Source organism: Palaemon carinicauda, chromosome 44, assembly GCF_036898095.1.
Source record: "Palaemon carinicauda isolate YSFRI2023 chromosome 44, ASM3689809v2, whole genome shotgun sequence".
In the NCBI taxonomy this organism is placed as follows: domain Eukaryota; kingdom Metazoa; phylum Arthropoda; class Malacostraca; order Decapoda; family Palaemonidae; genus Palaemon; species Palaemon carinicauda.
In genome coordinates this window covers 7,657,491-7,680,537 of record NC_090768.1, presented here as the reverse complement: position 1 = coordinate 7,680,537, position 23,047 = coordinate 7,657,491, and the positions used below count along the sequence as shown (strand labels likewise).

The following is a 23,047-nucleotide window of genomic DNA, read 5'->3' as shown; positions in this document are numbered from 1 at the left end:
TGGTCTGTCATATCTAAAAACCTATTTTATTAAATTTTATTTTATTCCATTTTATTTATTCTATTCATTTTATTAAATCTCATTTATGCTATTTTATCCAATTTGTAAGTTTTAAGCGGTTTCGATAAATTTATACTATATTTCAATAAAGGCACTGTTAACCCCCAAAAATAAATGTCTTTAATAATTTTATTTCATGAATTTTATTTTCTTCCTAACTAACTGCTTGTTATTTTCTTTTTTTTTCTCCCTCTCTGTCGGGGGACGAAACGTCCGTTAAACGAAACGTCCATTAAACTAAACGTCCGTCGACCAACTGTCCAGGGACCAAATGTCCGGGAATCAACAGTCTGGGGACTAACTGTCCGGGGACCAACTGTCCGGGGACGAGACATCCGGTCACGGTTGTCTGTAGCACAAAAGAGGGTTTACAGAGTATGATAAATAAGATAAACAGTATGGAATGAAAATAAATACATCTAAGACCAAGGTAATGAGAATTGCAAGAAGACAAGGGCCTCCAATAAACATGAAGATTGGAGATGAAGCTGTGGAGGAAGTCAGTCATTTCAAGTACTTGCGAAATATTATAACACAAGAAGGAAACTGCGGTAAAGAGACCAAAGTAAGGTAGCTTTTGAGAGAGAGAGAGAGAGAGAGAGAGAGAGAGAGAGAGAGAGAGAGAGAGAGAGAGAGAGAGAGAGAGAGAGAGAGAGAGAGGAACATTAACGGGAAAACTGAAAATGGAACTAGAGAAAAGATTTGTATGAAACTTCATATGAAGTATAGCTTTCATGGTTCTGAAGCATAAACCATAAAAGCAACAGACAAGAAACAACTGGAATCATTTGAAATGTGGATATGGAGGAGGATGCTGAAAATAAGTTGGAGAGATTACAAGACATATGAAGAAGCAATAAGAATAGTTGGAGAAGAGAGAACCCTTTTTACAACAATAAAGAGAAGGTAGAATAACTTGATAGGAAACATTTTAAGAGATGGGTGACTGAGGGACATTATAGAAGGTAAATTTGAAGGATAACGACCCAAAAAAGGAAAAGGAAGTCAATGCTAGATGACCTGAAGGGAAGGAGTTAAAAAGGGTGGCCATGAATAGAGAATTATGGAGTGACTAAACCATGAAAAGATCTAGTAGTATTATATAGTTCTTCACTAACTGCAAATAACCAATGATAATATTACAGTGTCCTTTATAGCCAGACTCATAAGATTAATAAAAGCATTTGTTAGTATTTATCCAACTAAAGTAAACCCATGATGAGCTAGTAGCTGAGCTTGCAAGCGAACAAAAATGCACTGTCATCCGGAACATAATGCAATTAACCAGCTTCAGCTGATACACCACCAACAACGATAAAAAATTTAAGAGCATCGATGGTATGAAATGACAGCTCCCAAATTAAAATTAATATTGCTTAAGAAACTTACTTTAGCTAGAGGAGGGATATAAGGATCCAGACTACCTACTTAGTTTTCTACCTCATAATCTAGATGTATAAAAAGAGTACCTAGGGATGCAGAACTGCAAATTTTTAGTGCCAGAAGGATCTAAAGTAATTAAAGAATTTAAGACTACAAGAGGAAAGAGTCGCTGAGGTGCATTGAACATTGAGAACCTACTAAAGGAACGCTATATGATTATGACCACTAGATCCAACTAAGGAAGTCAGGTAAGTGGAAGCATCCGGTTAAAGAAGCCAGACTTACTGTCCACAAGAGGAGGACAGCCTAAGAATAACAAAGGAAGTTAAATATGTTAGGCTGTTCAAAAGCCCCTCACTAACTTGGCTGGTAAGTGAGTATTATAAACTCCGCAAAAAACTATTCTCTTTGTTTACTTCCCCTTGAACTAAAATTTACTTTCCTCAGCCATTATTAAAATTTAACAGCAGCTGTTCTATTTACAGCTTAGATTTATGTCTGAGCAATGTATACTCTCCAGTTCCAAAAACACTTTCTGAAATGTTATTTTCATTAGTAAAATAAATTTTTGAATATACTTACCCGATGATCATATAGCTGTCAGCTCTGCTGCCCGACAGAAAAACCTACGGGCGGAATACGCCAGCGATCGCTATACAGGTGGGGGTGTACATCAACAGCGCCATCTGTCAAGTAGGTACTCAAGTACTCGATGTCAACACAGAACCAATTTTCTCCTCTGTCCACTGGGTCTCTATTGGGGAGGACGGGTGGGTCCTTTAATTTATGATCATCGGGTAAGTATATTCAAAAATTTATTTTACTAATGAAAATAACATTTTTCAATATTAAACTTACCCGATGATCATATAGCTGATTCACACCCAGGGGGGTGGGTAGAGACCAGCATTACATGTTGACATTATTATGAGCTAAGTATTCCGTATTTCATTTTAGCAGTTATTCAAAATAACAAACATAAAATAAATAAGAACCTGGTAAGGAAGTCGACTTGAACAATTACTCTGCCTTTTTAAGTACGTCTTCCTTACTGAGCCTCGCGATCCTCATAGGATGCTGAGCGACTCCTAGGAGCTGAAGTATGAAGGGTTGCAACCCATACTAAAGGTCCTCATCAAAACCTCTAATCTAGGCGCTTCTCAAGAAATGACTTTGACCACCCGCCAAATCAAGTAGGATGCGAAAGGCTTCTTAGCCTTCCGGACAACCCAAAAACAATAATAAAACATTTCAAGAGAAAGATTAAAAAGGTTATGGAATTAGGGAATTGTAGTGGTCGAGCCCTGACCACTACTGCACTCGTTGCTACGAATGGTCCCAGAGTGTAGCAGTTCTCGTAAAGAGACTGGACATTCTTAAGATAAAAGACACGAACACTGATTTGCTTTTCCAATAGGTTGCGTCGAATATACTTTGCAGAGATCTATTTTGTTTAAAGGCCACGGAAGTTGCGACAGCTCTAACTTCGTGTGTCCTTACCTTCAGCAAAGCTTGGTCTTCCTCATTCAGATGGGAATGAGCTTCTCGTATTAACAGTCTGATAAAATAGGATAAAGCAATCTCTGACATAGGCAAAGATGGATTCTTAACCGAACACCATAAAGCTTCAGACGGGCCTCGTAAAGGTTTTTAAAAAGAACTTAAGAGCTCTTACAGGACATAATACTCTTTCTAGTTCATTTCCAACCATACGATAAGTTTGGAATATCGATATTGGTCAAGGCCGAGAAGGCAGCTCGTGTTTGGCTAGAAAACCAAGTTGTAGAACATGTAGCCGTTTCGGATGAGAATCCGATGTTCTTGCTGAAGGCATGAATCTCACTGACTCTTTTAGCTGTGGTTAAGCATATCAGGAAAAGAGTCTTAAAGGTGAGATCTTTCAGGGAGGCTGAATGAAGCGGTTCGAACCTGTCTGACATAAGGAATCTTAGTACCACGTCTAAATTCCAACCAGGTGTAACCAAACGACGCTCCTTCGTGGTCTCAAAAGACTTAAGGAGGTCCTGTAGATCTTTATTGTTGGAAAGATCTAAGCCTCTGTGACAGAAGACTGATGCCAACATGCTTCTGTAACCCTTGATAGTGGGAGCTGAAAGAGATCGTTCTTTCCTCAGATATAAGAGGAAGTCAGCTATTTGAGTTACAGAGGTACTGGTCGAGGATACGGATACTGACTTGCACCAGTTTCGGAAGATTCCCCACTTCGATTGGTAGATTCTAAGGGTGGATGTTCTCCTTGCTCTAGCAAACGCTCTGGTTGCCTCCTTCGAAAAGCCTCTAGCTCTCGAGAGTCTTTCGATAGTCTGAAGGCAGTCAGACGAAGGGCATGGAGACCTTGGTGTACCTTCTTTACGCGTGGCTGACGTAGAAGGTCCATCCTTAGGGGAAGTGTTCTGGGAACGTCTACTAGCCATCGAAGTACCTCGGTGAGTCATTCTCTCGCGGGCCAGAGGGAAGCAACTAGCGTCAACCTTGTCCCTTCGTGAGAGGCGAACTTCTGCAGTACCTTGTTGACAATCTTGAACGGAGGGAATGCATATAGATCTAGATGTGACCAATCTAGTAGAAAGGCATCTATATGAACTACTGCTGGGTCCGGGATAGGTGAGCAAACTATTGGGAGCCTCTTGGTCATCGAGGTTGCGAAGAGATCTATGGTTGGCTGGCCCCAGGTGGCCCAAAGTCTCTTGCATACATCCTTGTGGAGGGTCCATTCTGTTGGAATTATTTGCCCCTTCCGACTGAGACAATCTGCTATGACATTCAAGTTGCCTTGGATGAACCTCGTTACTAGTGAAAAGTCTAGACCTGTTGACCAGGTGAGGAGGTCCCTTGCGATCTCGTACCATGTCAGAGAGTAGGTCCCTCCTTGCTTGGAGATGTACGTCAAAGCCGTGTGTTGTCCGAGTTCACCTCCACCACTTTGCCTTGAAGGAGAGACCTGAAGCTTTTCCAGGTCAGACGTACTGCCAGTAGCTTCTTGCAGTTGAAATGCTTTGTCCTTTGACTCGAGTTCCATAATCCCGAGCATTCCCTACCGTCTAATGTCGCACCCCAGCCTACGTCCGATGCGTCCGAGAAGAGAACGTGGTTGGGAGTCTGAACAGTCAGGGGAAGACCCTTTCTAAGGTTGAAAGAGTCCTTTCACCAAGTCAGACCAGACTTTATCTTTCCGGAAACCGGGATCGAGACCGCTTCTAGCGTCTTGTCCTTTTTCCAGTGAAAAGCTAGATGGTATAGAAGAGGACGGAGGTGTAGTCTTCCTAGTGACACAAATTGAACCACGGATGACAGTGTCCTAACCAGACTCATCCACAGCCTGACAGGGCAGCGTTCCTTCTTCAGCATCTTCTGGATGGATAGCAGGGCTGGGGGTTGATCGTCTTGTTCAGCAACGTCCTCATCAGAGGGTTCCTCATCTGAAACTGATGAGGAAACGGCAACGGAGTGGGCAACGTCTGACTCGCTGAATCCGGTCGCACTGGTGGATGCGTGACGGAGCCGGACGCAATATCATGGTACTGCTGCACAGTCTGTGAACTGTCAACCATGGGGACGCGAGGAAGTACAGCGTCAACCCGAAACTGTCTAGACTGTCTGGGTTGTGCAGTCAACACTCTACCGGGTTGCTGAGGTTGACGCACTGCGTCACAACAAGTCACCTCTGCTGGTTGTTGAACGTCTTCCTAGTGACACACTGAACGTCAACAACCACCTCCGAGCGTCGCTTAACGTCAACGTGCGACTGGCAACCCACACTGGGTCGCATCGGTGGAGGAACCACCTCAACTGGCGGACGCGAGTAAGATACCTCAGCGTCAACAGGGCGCACAACCAACCGGAAGGAAGGTTGTTGGCCAGAAGGTTCTTCTCCGTATTAAGTCCTCTATCAAGGACACAAGCTTGGACTGCATGTCTTGCAGCAAAGCCCATTAGGGTCCACGGGAGCAGGTGTGGCAACAGACGGGGTTAGCGACTGAAGCGGAGCCATTTACCATCCCTGGAAGCCTTGTTATGTGTGACATAATAGTACAGCAAAACTTCAAAGGCTCGACAAAAGTTGAGAAGTTGACCTGTAAACAACTGGAGCGTCTCCTGGCTATGCGCCTGGCCGAGTCTACCAGAATTGAGAAGTCTACCTGGGCAGAGGCATGAACTCCCAAGCTGAGAACTTCTCTCGTGTCCTATCAGACTCTCGCTCTATAAGCCAGATAAAAAGAAGGGAAATCAAAAGGCTGTATCCCTAAAACTCCTCCTGGTGCAAAAACCAGTCGCCTAGCCGACGTAACGCTCTCTAGGAGAGCGAGAGAGCACTAGCTTAACAACAACGGCTTCGAAGTAGCTAGGCCTAGTGTAAGTTCTGACGTGAGGCGAACGAGGAGCAGCAGTTACAAGAGGACATACAGCACTGGTGCATAAGTAGCAGACCAGAAGGCAACGTTATGTAACTGCTTGACAGTCTGTGAGCTGGCAACAACCAAAGCTGTGTGGGGAAGCCTCAACTCCTGACTGACTAGTCTGCTGCGGGCGAGTGGCGGTAACCACAGTGGGTTGCGGAGGCTGACGCACCGTGTCAAAACACGGCAGCCTAACTCCACCCTCCTGTTGTTGTGGTAGCTCACGCACGTCAACGGAGTGCTCCGTGCGTCTGTGGGAGTCAGCATGCGTCTGGCAGGGTCGACTGCGCATGGGTGAAGGAGCTCTCACAGCCAGAGTGTGGGAGCAGGCAGCCGCAGCGTCTGCTGGGCGCACAACCGTGGCAGGTTGTAGGCAAACGGGTGCATCGTCAACCTTCTCTGCAGTCGGAGTGTGGGAGCAGGCAGCCTCAGCGTGAGCTGGGCGCACAACCGTGGCAGGTTGTAGGCTAACGGGTGCAGCGTTAACCTTCTCCGCACGAAACTCCTGCAAAACCGCAGCTAACTGAGTCTGCATAGACTGCAGTAAAGACCACTTAGGGTCTACAAAAGCGGCAACAGACGGAGCTCCTACTGTCCGTTGTGACTGAGGGTCTAAAACAGCGGGTGCGGCAACAGACGGAGTTACTGCCTGTTGCGGTACCACCTTGCCTCTCTTGGGAGGTGTGCAGTCGTCGGATGACTGCAGCGAGTCCGAACTGACCCAGTGGCTACACCTGGGCCGTTGGACTTGCGCGGAAGGGACCGACTTGCACTTAATAAGCTGCGAGACCTTGGTCCAAGGTTTCTTACGAGAAACCTCTTCCGCAGACGAGAAGTAAATGGGCTCTCTCGTCTTTGTGTGGGTGGGGCGATCTTGGGTAGATACGCCCGAAACCACGGAGGGAAAAACGTCTGTTCGTTGATCAAGGCCTGACGAACCCATAAGTCGTTCGACATTACTTCTCCCCTGGGCTTGGGAGCTTGCAAGAGGTCCCGGACTAGGTGAACGACAGGCACGAACAGACGAACCCTCGGACGCAACACTGTAACACTTTGCGCATATCACTTTATCACTTTGATTTTCTGTTTTGCACTTATTTCACTGAAATCGAAACTTTTACTGATTTCTACCTGAAACACGCAATCCTACCCTTCATTAAAAGGTAGTAATTGCGAAAACAGTCGTATAATGCAACAGAAAACATATATAAAGATAAAGAATTCAGTGGTTGGGAAAGAGACTAAACACTAGATCAAATAAACTACGTTTACAATCTCTCACCGCACATAGCCTGGGAACAAGAATAAAACCCTAGAAACGTTTTACCTTCTTCCCCTACAGCGACTAGGGAGGAGAGTAAAACGAGAACAACGTTACCCGCTTGAACGAAACGTTTTTCTCCTCTCTCTCCCTCCGTCTCTATCTCTCTCTTTCTCTCTAGATTTCGCACCTGAGAGAAGAGCCCAATTATATATCGTCAAAACATGATATTTGCTAAAGGAAAAAAACTGAAAGGTTTTCCAAATAAAAAGTTCCTTTAATTTAGAATTTAAACCATTTAAGCTAAGAAAGAATGAACGAAACGCTAGAATCGGTTTACTCTTACTGCAAAGTGAAACCGTAATACACTCTCTCTCTATCGTAACGATAGAGCGCATGTTGAACGTCCTGAACGCCAACAACTGCGTAGACTAAAAACTAAACGTTAGTTCATCTTTGAAAACAGTATGAGACTATCAAAGAAATTCTTTCATAAAACATTAAATTTAAAAAGTTTTAAATTCTTTAAAGGTTAAATACGATATAACGGGCTCAACGTTGATTAACTTCGTTCCAAGTCAGGACCGCCTACTATCAGGAAAGGTCGCATATAAACAAAACATAAAAATTTATTTTTATATGTTTATAATAAAAGGAAAGTTAATCGAAGAGGCCTAATAAAGGCGGAGAGATATAAAATATAGATCTATAACGTGTTAAGCAAAATTACTAAAAACCTAAACACACTTCCGTCTAAGGGAAGGGTCGGCCATTTAAAAGTGAAAGAGAGTCCATACTCTCTTTGTCACCATAATTAAAACTATCCAAAACGAGTTCAAGTTTTGAAATGAAGATAAAACCCCTGCATAGCGAAAGCTCAAAACTGGAATAGTGTACTTCACCAAATAGTTGTGAAAACAAATCCAGTTGGTAACAGCGTATTTAGTAGGTCTTGCCAGTGGCACGACAGAGAGAAAATTGGTTCTGTGTTGACATCGAGTACTTGAGTACCTACTTGACAGATGGCGCTGTTGATGTACACCCCCACCTGTATAGCGATCGCTGGCGTATTACGCCCGTAGGTTTTTCTGTCGGGCAGCAGAGCTGACAGCTATATGATCATCGGGTAAGTTTAATATTGAAAAATATACTTTCGAGAGAAACTGAGAGATATTATACTCCTCACAAAGGTTATTCAAGACAGTAATTTTCTTGTGCAAATATGCTAACCAATCCAACAAGTAAGGGAAATTAAAATGCAATACACACTTGACACAACCTGGAGGATCATCATGGTAAAACCACTGCAACAGAAAAACTGAAGAATAGAAAACAGTTAGCATGCTACTTACCATTAACTGCTAGATTGTTTTATTACTTTACTAGGGGCATGTATCTTTTGAAAGGAAAAGAAAGGGTAATTTTTTTCATAAATCTTTAGGGGTAAACGTCAGTAAACCGAGCTTGTGGAGAAGCTATATGAACATCAGGAGAGGTTCATCCAAATAATTAAATTTTCTTTTTTGCATTTAAATTTGAAGGAATATTTAACAATAAATTAAGTAGAATAACATCACTCATAATAAGAAGGAAAAAATACTCTATGTAAAAGGTCAGATAACTTTGTAATTACCAATTATTCACTTTCCATCAATTACAAATAACCTAATATTTTTTCATTGTATAGATACAGGTAGACTACATATGAAGCATTACGACCTTTTCTTCTGAAATAATACATGAATATTAAGCCTTTGAATACCATAACAGGTAATTTATGTCTTGTAAACTTTCAATCTCAGTTCCAAATGACATGATTTATATCCAGTAATTACCAGTTTGTTTCTCTAATCTTTTATTCATGTATAAGAAAATTTTACTAAATATGTAACATAATATATCAATGGAAAGGATATTTAATCAGCCATGTGATAAAAATTTGTAAAGTCTTACCTTGTATAGTTTTGCTGCTTAGGGCCTGGGCCTTAGGGGCCAAACCATTTGGTGAATGGGTTGGGGTTCAAAGGGTTGATACTATACCAGCAGAGTGATAAGGTTAATTAACAGACCTTCCAAATAGATTTGCACTTGACTTCACTTACAAAATAATGTAAGATACGTACAGTCATTAACAATTTTGTTGCAACTTTAGGTAATTAACAAACACAAATTCTACATTATTTCTCAATTATACCATTAATGGGTAAGAAAACAGGGACATTTGTCAAAATACAGGTACTGTATTTAAAAATAACTGATTTTCTTGAGCGTTGCACAAATATTTCCATACAGTACTACACAACGGATTTTGAAGCGAAGAGAAAAATCTTTTTTTGAGTGAGATAGCCATGTAAACCTGATGGAAGGTTCCTATTGGTAGCTTTCTAAGGGATATTTGGCTACAGTGATATTCCCAGAGAATTGACCTTTAGGTCTCCTGAATTCTAACTCCTGGTGTGAATATCCTTAAAATTTCTCTTAAGGATATCGCATAATATCAGGGGACGTATATCTTGATACAACACATAGCAATCTTCACCCCAAATAGCGTTTTCGTTTCGAGGGGAATGAGTGGCGAAAATAGAAGGGGCGCCGTTATCAAGGTTACCCTTCCTCCCGTACTATTACGAGTATCCAAGATGGAGCTCATTCCTTGTAGCATTGAGCATGCTGCTACAGATATAGTTACGGGAGGGATCTTGCCTAGGACTTTTCTATAGAAAAGGAGGGTGGGTCCATCAGGACGACATGGCTATCTCACCCAAAAATAGATTTTTCGCTTCGCTTCAAAATCCATTTTTTGGGCTCAAGCCATGTCGTCCTGATGGAAGTTTACCAGAGAATTACTAGAAAGTACTGTATCTGTGGATTTTCATAGGTGCCTTAACCTTGGGACAAATTTTTCTATGGTCATCCAGACCATTGAGACATATGACGTTACCGATATATGTCATTACCACTAATCATGGACAATGTTAGGGCTTCCTGCCCCCTGCAGGGATGAGTCATACTAGACAGTAGAAAAGGGGTCTCAAGGTTTGCATATATTATATGAACAAACATAGCATCAACTAGATATACAAGAGTCTCACGGTTTGTATATACTGTTGGAACAAAAAGTATCACCTATATTTATTGTCTGTAAGCATACAATAATATGAGGTTTACTTAGGTAAATAAGTAAGAGAACTCTGGCTATTCTTTATTTGTGTTAATTGTGGGGCGAAATAAGACGCAATTACACTTTAATAGACATTTATTCACGATAAATGAATAAAGATAGAATAACGTGTAATATATATTAATATATATTAAGGGAATTATACATATATACAACTTAAAACAGAAAAAATTTTCTACCTGAAAGGGAAGAAATGATTAGTGCCACTATGAAATTTGAAAATTTTATAAAATTTTCTAATATAGTTTTCTGTGAATATTGGATATTATCAACACTGTAAAAGTACACATGGCACAAGTGTTATCTGTAAAATGCTACACCTGAGATTTTTTAAAAGTCTTTAGTATCATCATGGTGACACTCGCTTAAAAAGTATTGCACAGGAAGGTGTCAACACCTTTTCACCCTAATTGAGAGTCCCAATCAATTCACTGTTCATCGCAGTACTAGGCGACAGGTTTTAATACACTACCTGCCACCACCACAAGATGCTTCAATTCATGCACTTGCTTTGCATAATGTTTAAAGAACACTCTGGATGACTTCCATCCAGTGTATGAGCAAAGACGCTTAAAGTTCATATACCGAAAAAAGTTCAGTGATGAAGCAATTTTCCTTGAATCATGACCTGCGGGTGTAATGTCAGGATCAACTCTGCGAATAAAGTAAGTGAGCTTCGCCCTCAGTTGTTTTAGGGATAAGTTTGATCCTGAAGTTTCTCCTTTAAAGAGCTGTCCTCCCCTGAAGTCTGAAGTTCTTCAAAGATAGACCTTTAGACATTCTACTGGACACAGAGAGACATCTTCCTTCAGAGGGCAGATTCTCCAGGGACCCCATCTCTTAGTGGGTAGCTCGTTTTTGGCGAGAAAGGTTTGATCAGGAAAAAGATTCAGTTCTCCCACTTCTGTGAACTGAATATGGCCCTCGTTTCTGGATAGGGCCACTATTTCACTAACTCTAGCCCCTGAGGCTATAGCGAACAGGAAAATAACTTTTTGAGTTAGATCCTTAAGAGAGCAATCTTCATTGTTCACGGTTGAAGTATAATGTAGGACCTTGTCCAAGGACCATGAAATGGGCTTCGGAGGAGCTGCAGGTCTAAGTCTAGCACATGCCTTTGGGATCTTGTTAAAGATTTCGTTCGTCAGGTCCACTTGGAAGGCGTATAGAAGAGGTCTAGTCAGAGCCGACTTACACGTAATTATCGTGTTGACTGCCAGACCTTGTTCATGAAGGTGGATAAAGAAGGACAGACAAAAGTCTATTGAGATTTCTTTCAGTCCTTTTGCTTTGACGAAAGCAACCCACTTTTTCCAAGACGATTCATATTGTCTTCTGGTTGACTTGGACTTGTATTCTTCTAAGAAATCTATACTGCCTTTGGAGATCCCAAATCTTTTCTTAATCGCTAAGGCGAGAAAATCACGAGATGAAGGTTTGGGTTCTCCGTGATGAAGCGAAGACAGTCGACTTCTGAACTCGATGAGATAGTGCTGGGTTCGGCTTGAGCCTGGATAGAGCATCCGCCGTCACATTGCAGAACCCTTGAAGGTGAACTGCCGATAAGTGCCATCTCTTCTTTTCCACCCAACGGAAGATGGCCAATATCACATGGTTGATATGGGGCGATCTCGAGCCTTGTCGGTTCAGACATCTCATTATTACTTCGCTGTCCAGGATCAGCCTGATGTGGGCTGATCTGAGAGGGGAGAGTTTTTTCAACGTCAAAAGGACTGCCATGACCTCCAAAATGTTGATGTGAAAGGTCTTGAACAGGGAAGACCAAGTCCCTTGGACTTTCCTTTGATGGGAGTGACCTCCCCATCCTTCCGTCGAGGCACCCGTGTGGATGGTTATCGATGGTGGAGGTGGTTGTAAGGACACAGTCCTCTTTAGGTTCTTGGATTTCGACCATGGCTTGAGAAGTGATCATAGTAAGGTCGGTATCGGTCTTTTTTTATCTCTTCGAGCGTTTGATGCGTATCTTCTCCAGACTCCTGACGCATCTCTCAGCTGTGCTCTTAGCACTGGGTCTGTCACTGCTGCGAACTGGAGAGAGCCCAGTACTCTTTCCTGTTGGCGTCTTGAGATCCTGTCGAATCTCAGTAGTCTCTTGACAGATCCTACAATCTCTCTCCTCTTCCTTGGGGGAATGGAGAGGCGGTGTGACTTCAAGTTCCAATGGATTCCCAGCCATTGAAACTCCTGAGCTGGAGAGAGTCAAGACTTCTTGAAGTTGATCTTGAATCCCAGATGTTCCAGGAACTGGATCACTTTCTTGGATGCTTGCAGACAAGCCATCCTGGATGCTGCCCACACCAGCCAGTCATCCAGGTACGCTGCTACCTGAACGCCTTCTAGGCGTAGATGTTGAACGACTGCGTCTGCAAGTTTCGTGAAGGTCCTTGGGGCTATGTTTAGTCCGAAGGGCATAGCTCTGAAGACGTACTTCTTCTTCTGTAGCTTGAATCCTAGGTAGGAGGAGAGGGGGCGGTTAACTGGACTATGCCAGTAAGCATCTGCCAGGTCTATTGAGACTGTGTACGCCCCTTTTGGTAACAGGGTCCTTATGTGCTGAAGGGTTAACATCCTGAACTTGCTGTTCTCGATGAACTTGTTGAGTGGCGAAAAGTCCAGAATGACTCTGAGTTTGTCTGAGTCCTTCTTGGGAGCACAAAACAGCCTTCCCTGGAATTTGATGTACTTTGCCCTCCTTATTACCCGTTTGCTCAATAGTTCTAGGGTATATTCTTACAGTGAGGGGGTGGAGTGTTGGAAGAATTGAGAAAATGATGGTGGAGGCTTGCTCCAGCTCCATTCAAGTCCGTTCTTGATTAGGCTGTGGTCCCAAGGATCAATGGTCCAATGATCCTGAAAATGTTGGAGCCTCCCTCCTACCTGATGCATCTCATTGCTTCCATTGTCCGGAGTACTTACCTCCCTGACCGCGTCCTCCCTTATCTCGTGAGGGGTGTTTTGAGGAGTCCCGTCTGGAGCCTCTACCTTTGGGACGAAAGGTAGTGGTTTGCCTCTCGAACACTGGGTTGAATGCTGGTGACTCTGCAACCAGCTGTTGAGGCACCCTCTGGAATGTGGTTTGCGGTTGAGCAACCACTTGGGGCACCGCGGTCATAGTGACTGTGGAATGTTGTTGCTGGGCAGGCCGAGAGGGTACTCTGGGTCTCTTGGTCTTCCTCTTAGGTTGGGGACCCGCATCCGAGGAAGACTTGTGCTTAGATGACATGCCCCACTTCTGGAGAAGATTTCTATTCTACGTGGCAGCTTTGTCAACTACCTCCTTGACCACTTCATTTGGGAAGAGGTCTTTACCCCAGATATTGGAAGCTATCAACTTCCTTGGTTCGTGTTTTACTGTTGCAGCAGCAAACAAGAACTCTCTACATGCTCTCCTGGCTTTCATAAAGCCGTATGGGTCCTTTACTAAGGTGGCCATGACCATATTCATGTCTGGGGTGCTCTTTAGGCCTGCACACATTTCCATGGAGTTCTGTAGGGATAGGGATACCGCTAGTCTCTCCTTCGTCCCTTGCTTCTGACAGTTTCGGGAGATTCTCACTGAACTGTTGTCCAACTTCCCTATTGAGAAGGTTAGGTGGACTTCTTTCCAATCCTTATCCTCCATGGGCAGGGCTAACGAAAGAGGTCTACACTCTTCCAGTGTAGGACAAGGTTTGCCGGCCTCCACTGCCTTGGCAACAGTTTTAAAAGCATTCAATGTAAATACCATGACCTCCTTGGGTTCCGTCTCTTCTTTCGACGCTGGCTCCTGCTTCAGTCGAATGAAGCAGTCTGGGTAAGCATTAAAGCTTGGCCAGAACTGAATGTCATTAAGGGGGACGGCTCCCATCTTCTCCGATATGTAAAGTTTGCCGTTGGTCATCGGCATAAACTCCGCATACCTCCAGGGATTAGTTTCGGAGCAGGGTGGGAGGTCTTGGACTCTGAGTCTCTTGTGTGACCCTCGGGAGGCGGAGCTCTTTCTCAAGTTTCGCTTCTCTAGCTTCGCCTTGCTTGCGAACGCTCTCCATTAGAGCCATAAGATTGGCCAGTGCCTGTCTCATGTCGTCTGATGGAGGGGCAGAATATTTTGAAGGTAAAGGCTCTGGTGCCGGTACAGACGGAAGGGACTCCGACTTGACATCATCATCTTCGTCCGCAGGTAGAGTCGACTCCCGCATTAGGGAACAGCAAGTTGCGCATCCTTTCATTAGGTAGGTATGGTCCCGTAGAGTTCTTTTGGAACCCTCGTACCCATCTGCGCAGCTTTGCTCGTGCTGCATCACTCGACTCTGCTGATTTGGGGTCGTCGAAATCTTCGGTCACCAAGGTCCGGCATATGTTGCAGTCTTGGGGGTCCCAGTACCGCAGGGTTTCGGTAGTTTTGGTGCAGGGGGCATGAGACCTGCACGCTTTGTGGCCACAGAAGTCCTTACTCCTGTGGTTGCAGAATATAACATCGCACTTCATTTGGTCCTCCTGTAAAGAAAGGAAAATTAAATGAGTATGCGGTTGTTTATCTCACATGATACACAAATCATGCAAAATATTAATATTAATATTTTAAACATTATAGCTTAGGATTAAGCTAGAAAGGAAATAGGAAAGACACATACTTGTGTTTCCTGTCCAGTCAATTGCTGTGACCTCCCCCAAAATTAAAGCTATAGAGTTTCCATATCCATGCAAACTCCAAGAGAAAGGTTCTAACCCCTAGGGATAGATAAGTGTATATTAACACTGAGCCTTCATAAGTTCTTTAATATTATGGGGTAAGTTGTTAACTGATTAACTATCAGTGTATTGAAGGAAATCTTTTCTTTCAATATAGGATTGGTCTCAACAATAAACTGTGCAAGGAAACACAAGGTATGTTGGAAAATAACTACTGTATAATATATACTATAGTTTTCTGTCTGCAGTATATCCATACTGCAAATATACTGGCTACTGTATAATCATATACTGTAGTTCAGCCGGCATGTTTTCGGCTAGGCTAGCACCTGGCGGCACTGGTTGCCGGCTGGATGAGTACCTGATGGCACCGGTCCAGTCGGCATGCTGCTGACTGGGTTAGTACCTGGCGGCACTAGCTGACAGAGAGAGAGAAAGCATGGAGTGAAGGGCTACTTTATTGAAATGTTTGTTAACAATAAATAAGGGTGTAAATACTTAACCTTACTGCCTTCCTCCAGAATGAGGGTTCAAATGGAAGGGGAGAATGTGTCATTCAAGCTTCCATCCAGCCACAAAATCCGTCGCCGGTCACTGCCGGCTTCAGGGATGTGGATGGCAATCCAAGGGAGGACTGAAGAACACAACAGTAGAGGGGTCTCCCACCGGCAGCTGTCACACCCGCCACAACCTTTCCCGGAGTCTTGCGTCCATAAGGGAAAGACTGAGTAACTATACAGCTGCTTATATAGGAGCCCGGCCGGCACCGCAATCTACCCGGCAAGCAGTGAGAATGTAGGACGCCGGCCACAGGATTGCAATAGCTAGGCTATTGCTAAAGGACAGAGAGGGATAGGGAAAAGGGTCCTGTATCAAGTGTGGAAGAAGGCAGCAGGATTGCCGCCACTTCCACACAAGGGAGAAACTCTGTTTCAGTATCAGCGCCATCCTAGGCGGCAGAAGAATATCTATTCTTCAGCCTGGGGTCTACCGAAACAGGACTAGTCTTCTAGACCGCAGGGGAGAAGGTGGCGGCATCAAACTACCACTTCAGGTGCGGCCTAGGGAAGCTTAGCCTCCTATGCTGGCAGCTGTAAGCCAGCAGGGGAGTGACTACTCACCCTGCTGCTCGGCTACCGGCAGAAAGACTGAATACTCTGAGGTTCTGTCGAAAACCAAAGCCAGGATACTCGCTGGCAAAGGTGGGAGACAGAAAACCCTAGCTTAGTCAAGCCGGAGTGAACTACTCTATGGCAAGACCAGATAGGGTTGTTGCCTATGGCGGCACTCAGAGGGAAAGAGGGATTACCCTTAAATCTCCACAGGAGATGAGTATCGAGATAAATAATTAATTCTAGGAGATATACTATCGACCGTTGAATTGATAAAATGATACACGAGGGTAAACGGGGATAATGTCTGAAAGTATACTAAAGCGCATAGGCTAGGTAGCCTAGCGCGGGACGAGATCTTGGTTACCTAAATCGCCGAAACTCTAACGTATACGATCGACATAAGGAAGAGGAAATTATATGCATAAAATATATATCTTTACTAGAATAATTGTGCCTAAATAGCTTTCATAACTTATTAATGCTATTGTAACTGGGAAAGTCGTTCTGCTAACTAAATAACGCATGCATAAAGAATGACAGCGCCCATGGTGCCTCCGGTGACCGGCCCAGCTCCCTAACACAATAAATTACTCTAATTTCTCTGTGAAGAGGAGCTAAAAATTATACTATACACTGAAAAGAATAAATACTCAACTTTCCAGAGGCAGAAGAAGCTGGAGATTGCATAATTAATCCTCACAAAAGCGATCAAAAACGTTAGATCAACAGGGAAAACCACAGTGCGAATTCACTACAAAAATAGGAATGAGCGCCATTTTGGATACTTGTAATAGTACGGGAGGAAAGGTAACCTTGATAACGGCTCCCCTTCTATTTTTCGCCACTCTTCCCCCTTGAAACGAAAACGCTATTCGGGGTGAAGATTGCTATGTGTCGTATCAAGATATACGTCCCCTGATATTATGCGATATCCTTAAGAGAAATTTTAAGGATATTCGCGCAGGAGTTAGAATTCTGGAGACCTAAAGGTCAATTTTCTGGGAATATCACTATAGCCAAATATCCCTTAGAAAGCTACCAATAGGAACCTTCCATCAGGACGAAATGGCTTGAGCCCAAAAAAATTAGTTTTTACAGCCTTATAAAAGACCACACAAGACTAGATATAAGATGAATCTTCAGTATGTCAATACATAACCTTTGCATCTACTCTAAAATAAACTTGATAAACAAAACAAAACAACCTTTATTTCTAAGTTTAAACTTCTCAATAGTTATGACTTACCTAAATATTAAGATACTATTAAAGTTTTACTTTTCCTCTATCTAAATCTACTTTTTATAGAATATATTAATATACTTCTGATTACCATTTGATATTAATACTTGCAATACTGGCAAACTGCAAGTTAGTGAAAGTCAAAAGAGTTCTTGAGAAAACAGGTAACAAACAAAGAATGAAAGCATTTGCGCATTGAATTGATGACTAATACTTAGAGCGTTTAGTAAACTGCATCAAAACTGTACTAGTCTATAGCATATTGGTATTTCTACACTAACTATTATAAGATGTTTTGAATAAATTTGGAAATCACTTCTTAAGTATAGTAAACAGAATCAGGAAAATAAAGTCATTGCTAAGAACAGGAATTTACCTCTCAATACTAACTGGTTAATGACTTGATAGTTTGATAGTAGCAGCAATAAACTTTTAAAACTTTCATAAAAAACAAAACCATATGATAAAAGTTAGAAATTATTAAAAAAAAAAATGAAAACACAGATTGAAATGAAGCACAAGTGAAATACAACTAAATATTCCCCGGATGATTATAACAAAAATACTATTCATGACTGCTGCACCTACAAAGTCAGCTACCAAAGATGATGACACCAGTGACTGATCAGTATGTGCTAAATGAAGAATTCATATATTCATCACTTAAACACTTACTGTAATACATGTGAAATAGCAGTAATAATTGACAGTTACATGAAAACATGGAAAAAGATTAATACCAAGTGCTGAAATACCAACCCTAATACAAAGTAAATAGTGAACAACACTGCAGACTTATAAAAAGATAGTTATGTGACTCATCCATACCCAAGAATTAACATAGAGCCTGTAAGGTTAGACTATCTTCTGTCAGATGGACAAGACTCTAAGCCTGTCAAAATTTAGGGCACAGTTAGGCATTATATATTTGATTGTGCTATGATGAAACAAATAAGGTCAATGTGTATATCTTGTCTACAATTGTACAGTTTCCTAAAAACAAAGGAATATAATATGACTTTACTTAACTTTATTGCCCAAATTACCTACATAGCACAAATGTACATGTAAAGTACTGTACTCTGAAAAAAAAGAAGAAAGCATAATAATTATATTTATGTTTAACAACAAAATTATTATAATATAAAATTCTCTTGCCATACACTACATAAGTAAGTCCATTATTAACCATTAATGTTTGCAAAATAAAGGCAACGGCATTATAAAATTTTCAGAATAGTATAGCCTGTACCTTACATTATTGACAGATAACTAACTGTGATTTAACAAGGGTTTAGATAATGACGGTTTGTAATAATGATACCTGTATTATAGTATCAGATTGATAAAAACAAATTCGGCTAACATTAAAAAACATACCTTCCTATACAAAAAAAATATTCTACATGATGGCACCCGTACTTTGCACTACTTCTTGCAGTGTCTTATTGTATTCCATGACAAGATGCATTGCCTGATTTCTAAGAGGTACAAAGTTTGATTCCGCTTTCTTCTGAGCTATGAATTCCTTAAGCGTAAAGTTAGTTTGCTCAAGATGGGCCCATTTCTTTTCGAGGCTAGTCAATTGTGTATAAGTTTCATTTTCATTCAGATGGCTCTGCAAAGTGCAATTCAATCATTAGTAGAGCTTCTAATTAAATACACTTGAAAATAATCCATAAAAAAAAATGTCATTTTCATTAGTAAAATAAATTTTTGAATATACTTACCCGATAATCATGTAGCTGTCAACTCTGTTGCCGACAGAAATCTACGGTCGGGATACGCCAGCGATCGCTATACAGGTGGGGGTGAACACAACAGCGCCATCTGTGGTCAGGTACTCCAGTACTTCTTGTCAACACCACCTCAATTTTTTCCTCGGTCCACTGGTTCTCTATGGGGAGGAAGGGTGGGTCAATTAAATCATGATTATCGGGTAAGTATATTCAAAAATTTATTTTACTAATGAAAATAACATTTTTCAATATTAATCTTACCCGATAATCATGTAGCTGATTCACACCCAGGGTGGTGGGTGGAGACCAGCATACATGTTAACAAAGAAGCTAAGTATCCCGTATTTTATTTTATTAGTTATTCAAAAATAACATAAAATAAATAAGTACCTGGTAAGGAAGACGACTTGAACCATTACTCTGCCTTTATTAAATACGTCTTCCTTACTGAGCGTAGCGGTCCTCTTAGGATGCTGAACGACTCTTAGGTGCTGAAGTATAAAGGGCTGCAACCCATACTAAAGGACCTCATCACAACCTTTAACCTCGGCTCTTCTCAAGAAAGAATTGACCACCCGCCAAATCAACAAGGATGTGGAAGGCTTCTTAGCCGACCGTACAACCCATAAAAAGTATTCAAGAGAAAGGTTAAAAAGGTTATGGGATTATGGGAATGTAGTGGCTGAGCCCCCGCCTACTACTGCATTCGTTGCTACGAATGGTCCCAGGGTGTAGCAGTTCTCGTAAAGAGACTGGACATCTTTGAGATAAAATGATGCGAACACTGACTTGCTTCTCCAATAGGTTGCATCCATAACACTCTGCAGAGAACGGTTCTGTTTGAAGGCCACTGAAGTAGCCACAGCTCTCACTTCATGTGTCCTTACCTTCAGCAAAGCAAGGTCTTCTTCCTTCAGATGAGAATGTGCTTCCCTAATCAGGAGCCTGAATAGGTAAGAAACTGAGTTCTTAGACCTAGGAAGAGAAGGCTTCTTGATAGCACACCATAAGGCTTCTGATTGTCCTCGTAAAGGTTATGACCTTTTTAGATAGTACCTAAGAGCTCTAACTGGGCAAAGTACTCTCTCCAGTTCGTCCCCCACCAAGTTGGACAGGCTTGGGATCTCGAACGACTTAGGCCAAGGACGTGAAGGAAGCTCGTTTTAGCAAAAAACCGAGCTGCAAGGAACATGTAGCCGTTTCAGATGTGAAAACTATGTTCCTGCTGAAGGCGTGGATCTCACTTACTCTTTTAGCTGTTGTCAAGCACACGAGGAAAAGAGTTTTTAATGTGAGGTCCTTAAAAGAGGCTGATTGGAGAGGTTCAAATCTTGATGACATAAGGAACCTTAGGACCACGTCTAGATTCCAGCCTGGAGTGAACAACCGACGTTCCTTTGAGGTCTCAAAAGACCTAAGGAGGTCCTGTAGATCTTTGTTGGTGGAAAGATCCAAGCCTCTGTGGCGGAAAACCGCTGCCAACATACTTCTGTAACCCTTAATCGTAGGAGCTGAAAGGGATCTTACGTTCCTTAGATGTAACAGGAAGTCAGCAATCTGGGTTACAGTGGTACTGGTTGAGGAAACTGCATTGGCCTTGTACCAGCTTCGGAAGACTTCCCCTTTAGACTGATAGACTCTGAGAGTGGATGTCCTCCTTGCTCTGGCAATCGCTCTGGCTGCCTCCTTCGAAAAGCCCCTAGCTCTTGAGAGTCTTTCGAAAGTCTGAAGGCAGTCAGACGAAGAGCGTGGAGGTTTGGGTGTACCTTCTTTACGTGAGGTAGACGTAGAAGGTCCACTCCTAGAGGAAGAGTCCTGGGAATGTCGACCAGCCATTGCAGTACCTCTATGAACCATTCTCTCGCGGGCCAGAGCGGAGCCAACCAACGTCAGCCGTGTCCCTTTGCGAGAGGCGAACTTCTGAAGTACCCTGTTGACAATCTTGAACGGCGGGAATGCATACAGGTCGAGATGGGACCAATCCAGCAGAAAAGCATCCACGTGAACTGCTGCTGGGTCTGGAATCGGAGAACAATACAACGGGAGCCTCTAGGTTATCGAGGTAGCGAACAGATCTATGGTTGGCTGACCCCACAGGGCCCAAAGTCTGCTGCAAACATTCTTGTGAAGGGTCCACTCTGTGGGGATGACCTGACCCTTCTGGCTAAGGCGATCTGCCATGACATTCATATCGCCCTGAATGAACCTCGTTACCAGCGTGAGCTTTCGATCTTTTGACCAGATGAGGAGGTCCCTTGCGATCTAGAACAACTTCCACGAATGAGTCCCTCCCTGCTTGGAGATGTAAGCCAAGGCTGTGGTGTTGTCAGAGTCCACCTCCACCACCTTGTTAAGCTGGAGGGACTTGAAGTTTATCAAGGCCAGATGAACCGCCAACAGCTCCTTGCAATAGATGTGAAGTGTCCTTTGCTCCTGATTCCATGTTCCCGAGCATTCCTGTCCGTCCAAAGTCGCACCCCAGCCCGTGTCTGATGCGTCAGAGAAGAGACGGCGGTCGGGTTTCTGAACAGCCAAAGGTAGACTTCCTTGAGAAGAAAGCTGTTCTTTCACCACGTGAGAGTAAATCTCCTCTCTTCGGAAACAGGAACTGAGACCGTCTCTAGCGTCATGTCCTTTATCCAGTGAGCCGCTAGATGATACTGAAGGGGGCGGAGGTGGCGTCTCCCTAACTCGATGAACAGGGCCAGCGATGAAAGTGTCCCTGTTAGACTCATCCACTACCTGACTGAGCATCGGTTCCTTCTCAGCATGCTCTGGATGCATTCTAGGGCTTAGTAGATCCTTGGGGCCGACGGAAAAGCCCGAAAAGCTCGACTCTGAAGATCCATACCCAGGTAGACAATGGTCTGGGATGGGACGAGCTGGGACTCCTCAAAATTGACCAGGAGGCCCAGTTCCTTGGTCAGATCCATAGTCCATCTGAGAATCTCCAGACAGCGACGACTTGTGGGAGCTCTTAAAAGCCAGTCGTCTGACGGAGCCGGACACAAGATCATGGTACTGCTGCACAGTCTGTGAACTGTCAACCATGGGGAAGCGAGGAAGTACAGCGACAACCCAAAGCTGTCTAGACTGTCTGGGTCGTACAGACAACTCCTTATCGGGTTGCTGAGGTTGCCGCACTGCGTCACAACAAGTCACTTCTGCTGGCTGTTGAATGTCTTCCCAGTGACACACTGACTCCGTAAACAAAAAATCCTCTAACAAGGACTAAGCTTGGACTGCATGTCTTGCAACAAAGCTCAAGGTCTATGGAAGCAGGTGTGGTAACAGACGGGGTTAGCGACTGAAGTGGAACCATAACCCTCCCTGGAAGCATGTTATGCTTAAATAAAAGTCCATAGGAGGCTAAGCAGCTAAAGGCTCCTCTCCAAATGACAGAGTCCTCAAGGGAATATCAGAAGGAGGGAGAATAGCACTTTCTCATCTACAGGAACCATATCCGAGAAAAGCTAAGTTCTCTCAGTGAGGGTTTCACTGGTGCAAAAGCAGCAGACTAGAAGGCAACGTTATGAAACTGCTTGACAGTCTAGTGAGTTGGCAACAACCAAAGATGTGTGACTGAGGAGCATGCGGTAAGGTATGTAGAGCATGCTGTATGCAGAGCATGCTGTATGTAGAGCATGCTGTAAGGTAAGCAGAGCATGTTGCATGGCGTGCAGCTTATGCTGCATGGGATGAGGCTCATGCTGCATGGGATGAGGCTCATGCTGCATGGTATGAGGCTCATGCTGCATGGGATGAGGCTCATGCTGCAAGGGATGAGGCTCATGCCGCATGCGTTGAAGAGGATGCCGCATAGTATGAGGCTCCTGCCTCATGGGTTGAGGCGGTTGCCGCATAGCATGAGGCTCCTGCCTCATGGTTTGAGGAGGATGCCGCATAGCATGAGGCTCCTCATAGCATGAGGCTCCTGCCTCATGGGTTGAGGAGGATG

At 43.3% G+C, this 23,047-nt stretch overlaps 1 protein-coding gene across 1 annotated transcript in view; it reads right to left on the bottom strand.

The window, feature by feature from the left end:
• Nucleotides 1-17,714: 17,714 nt before the first annotated feature.
• The window catches only part of LOC137634206 (intraflagellar transport protein 74 homolog), a 75,374-nt gene continuing 70,041 nt past the window's right edge, over nt 17,715-23,047 (bottom strand). Inside the window, exons 9-10 of the mRNA XM_068366477.1 lie at nt 18,731-18,968; nt 17,715-18,432 (exon numbers count right to left, since the gene is read on the bottom strand). Of these exons, the coding sequence (XP_068222578.1) occupies nt 18,753-18,968 (216 nt within the window). The 3' untranslated portion in view covers nt 17,715-18,432; nt 18,731-18,752. The remainder of the gene's footprint in view (nt 18,433-18,730; nt 18,969-23,047) is intronic.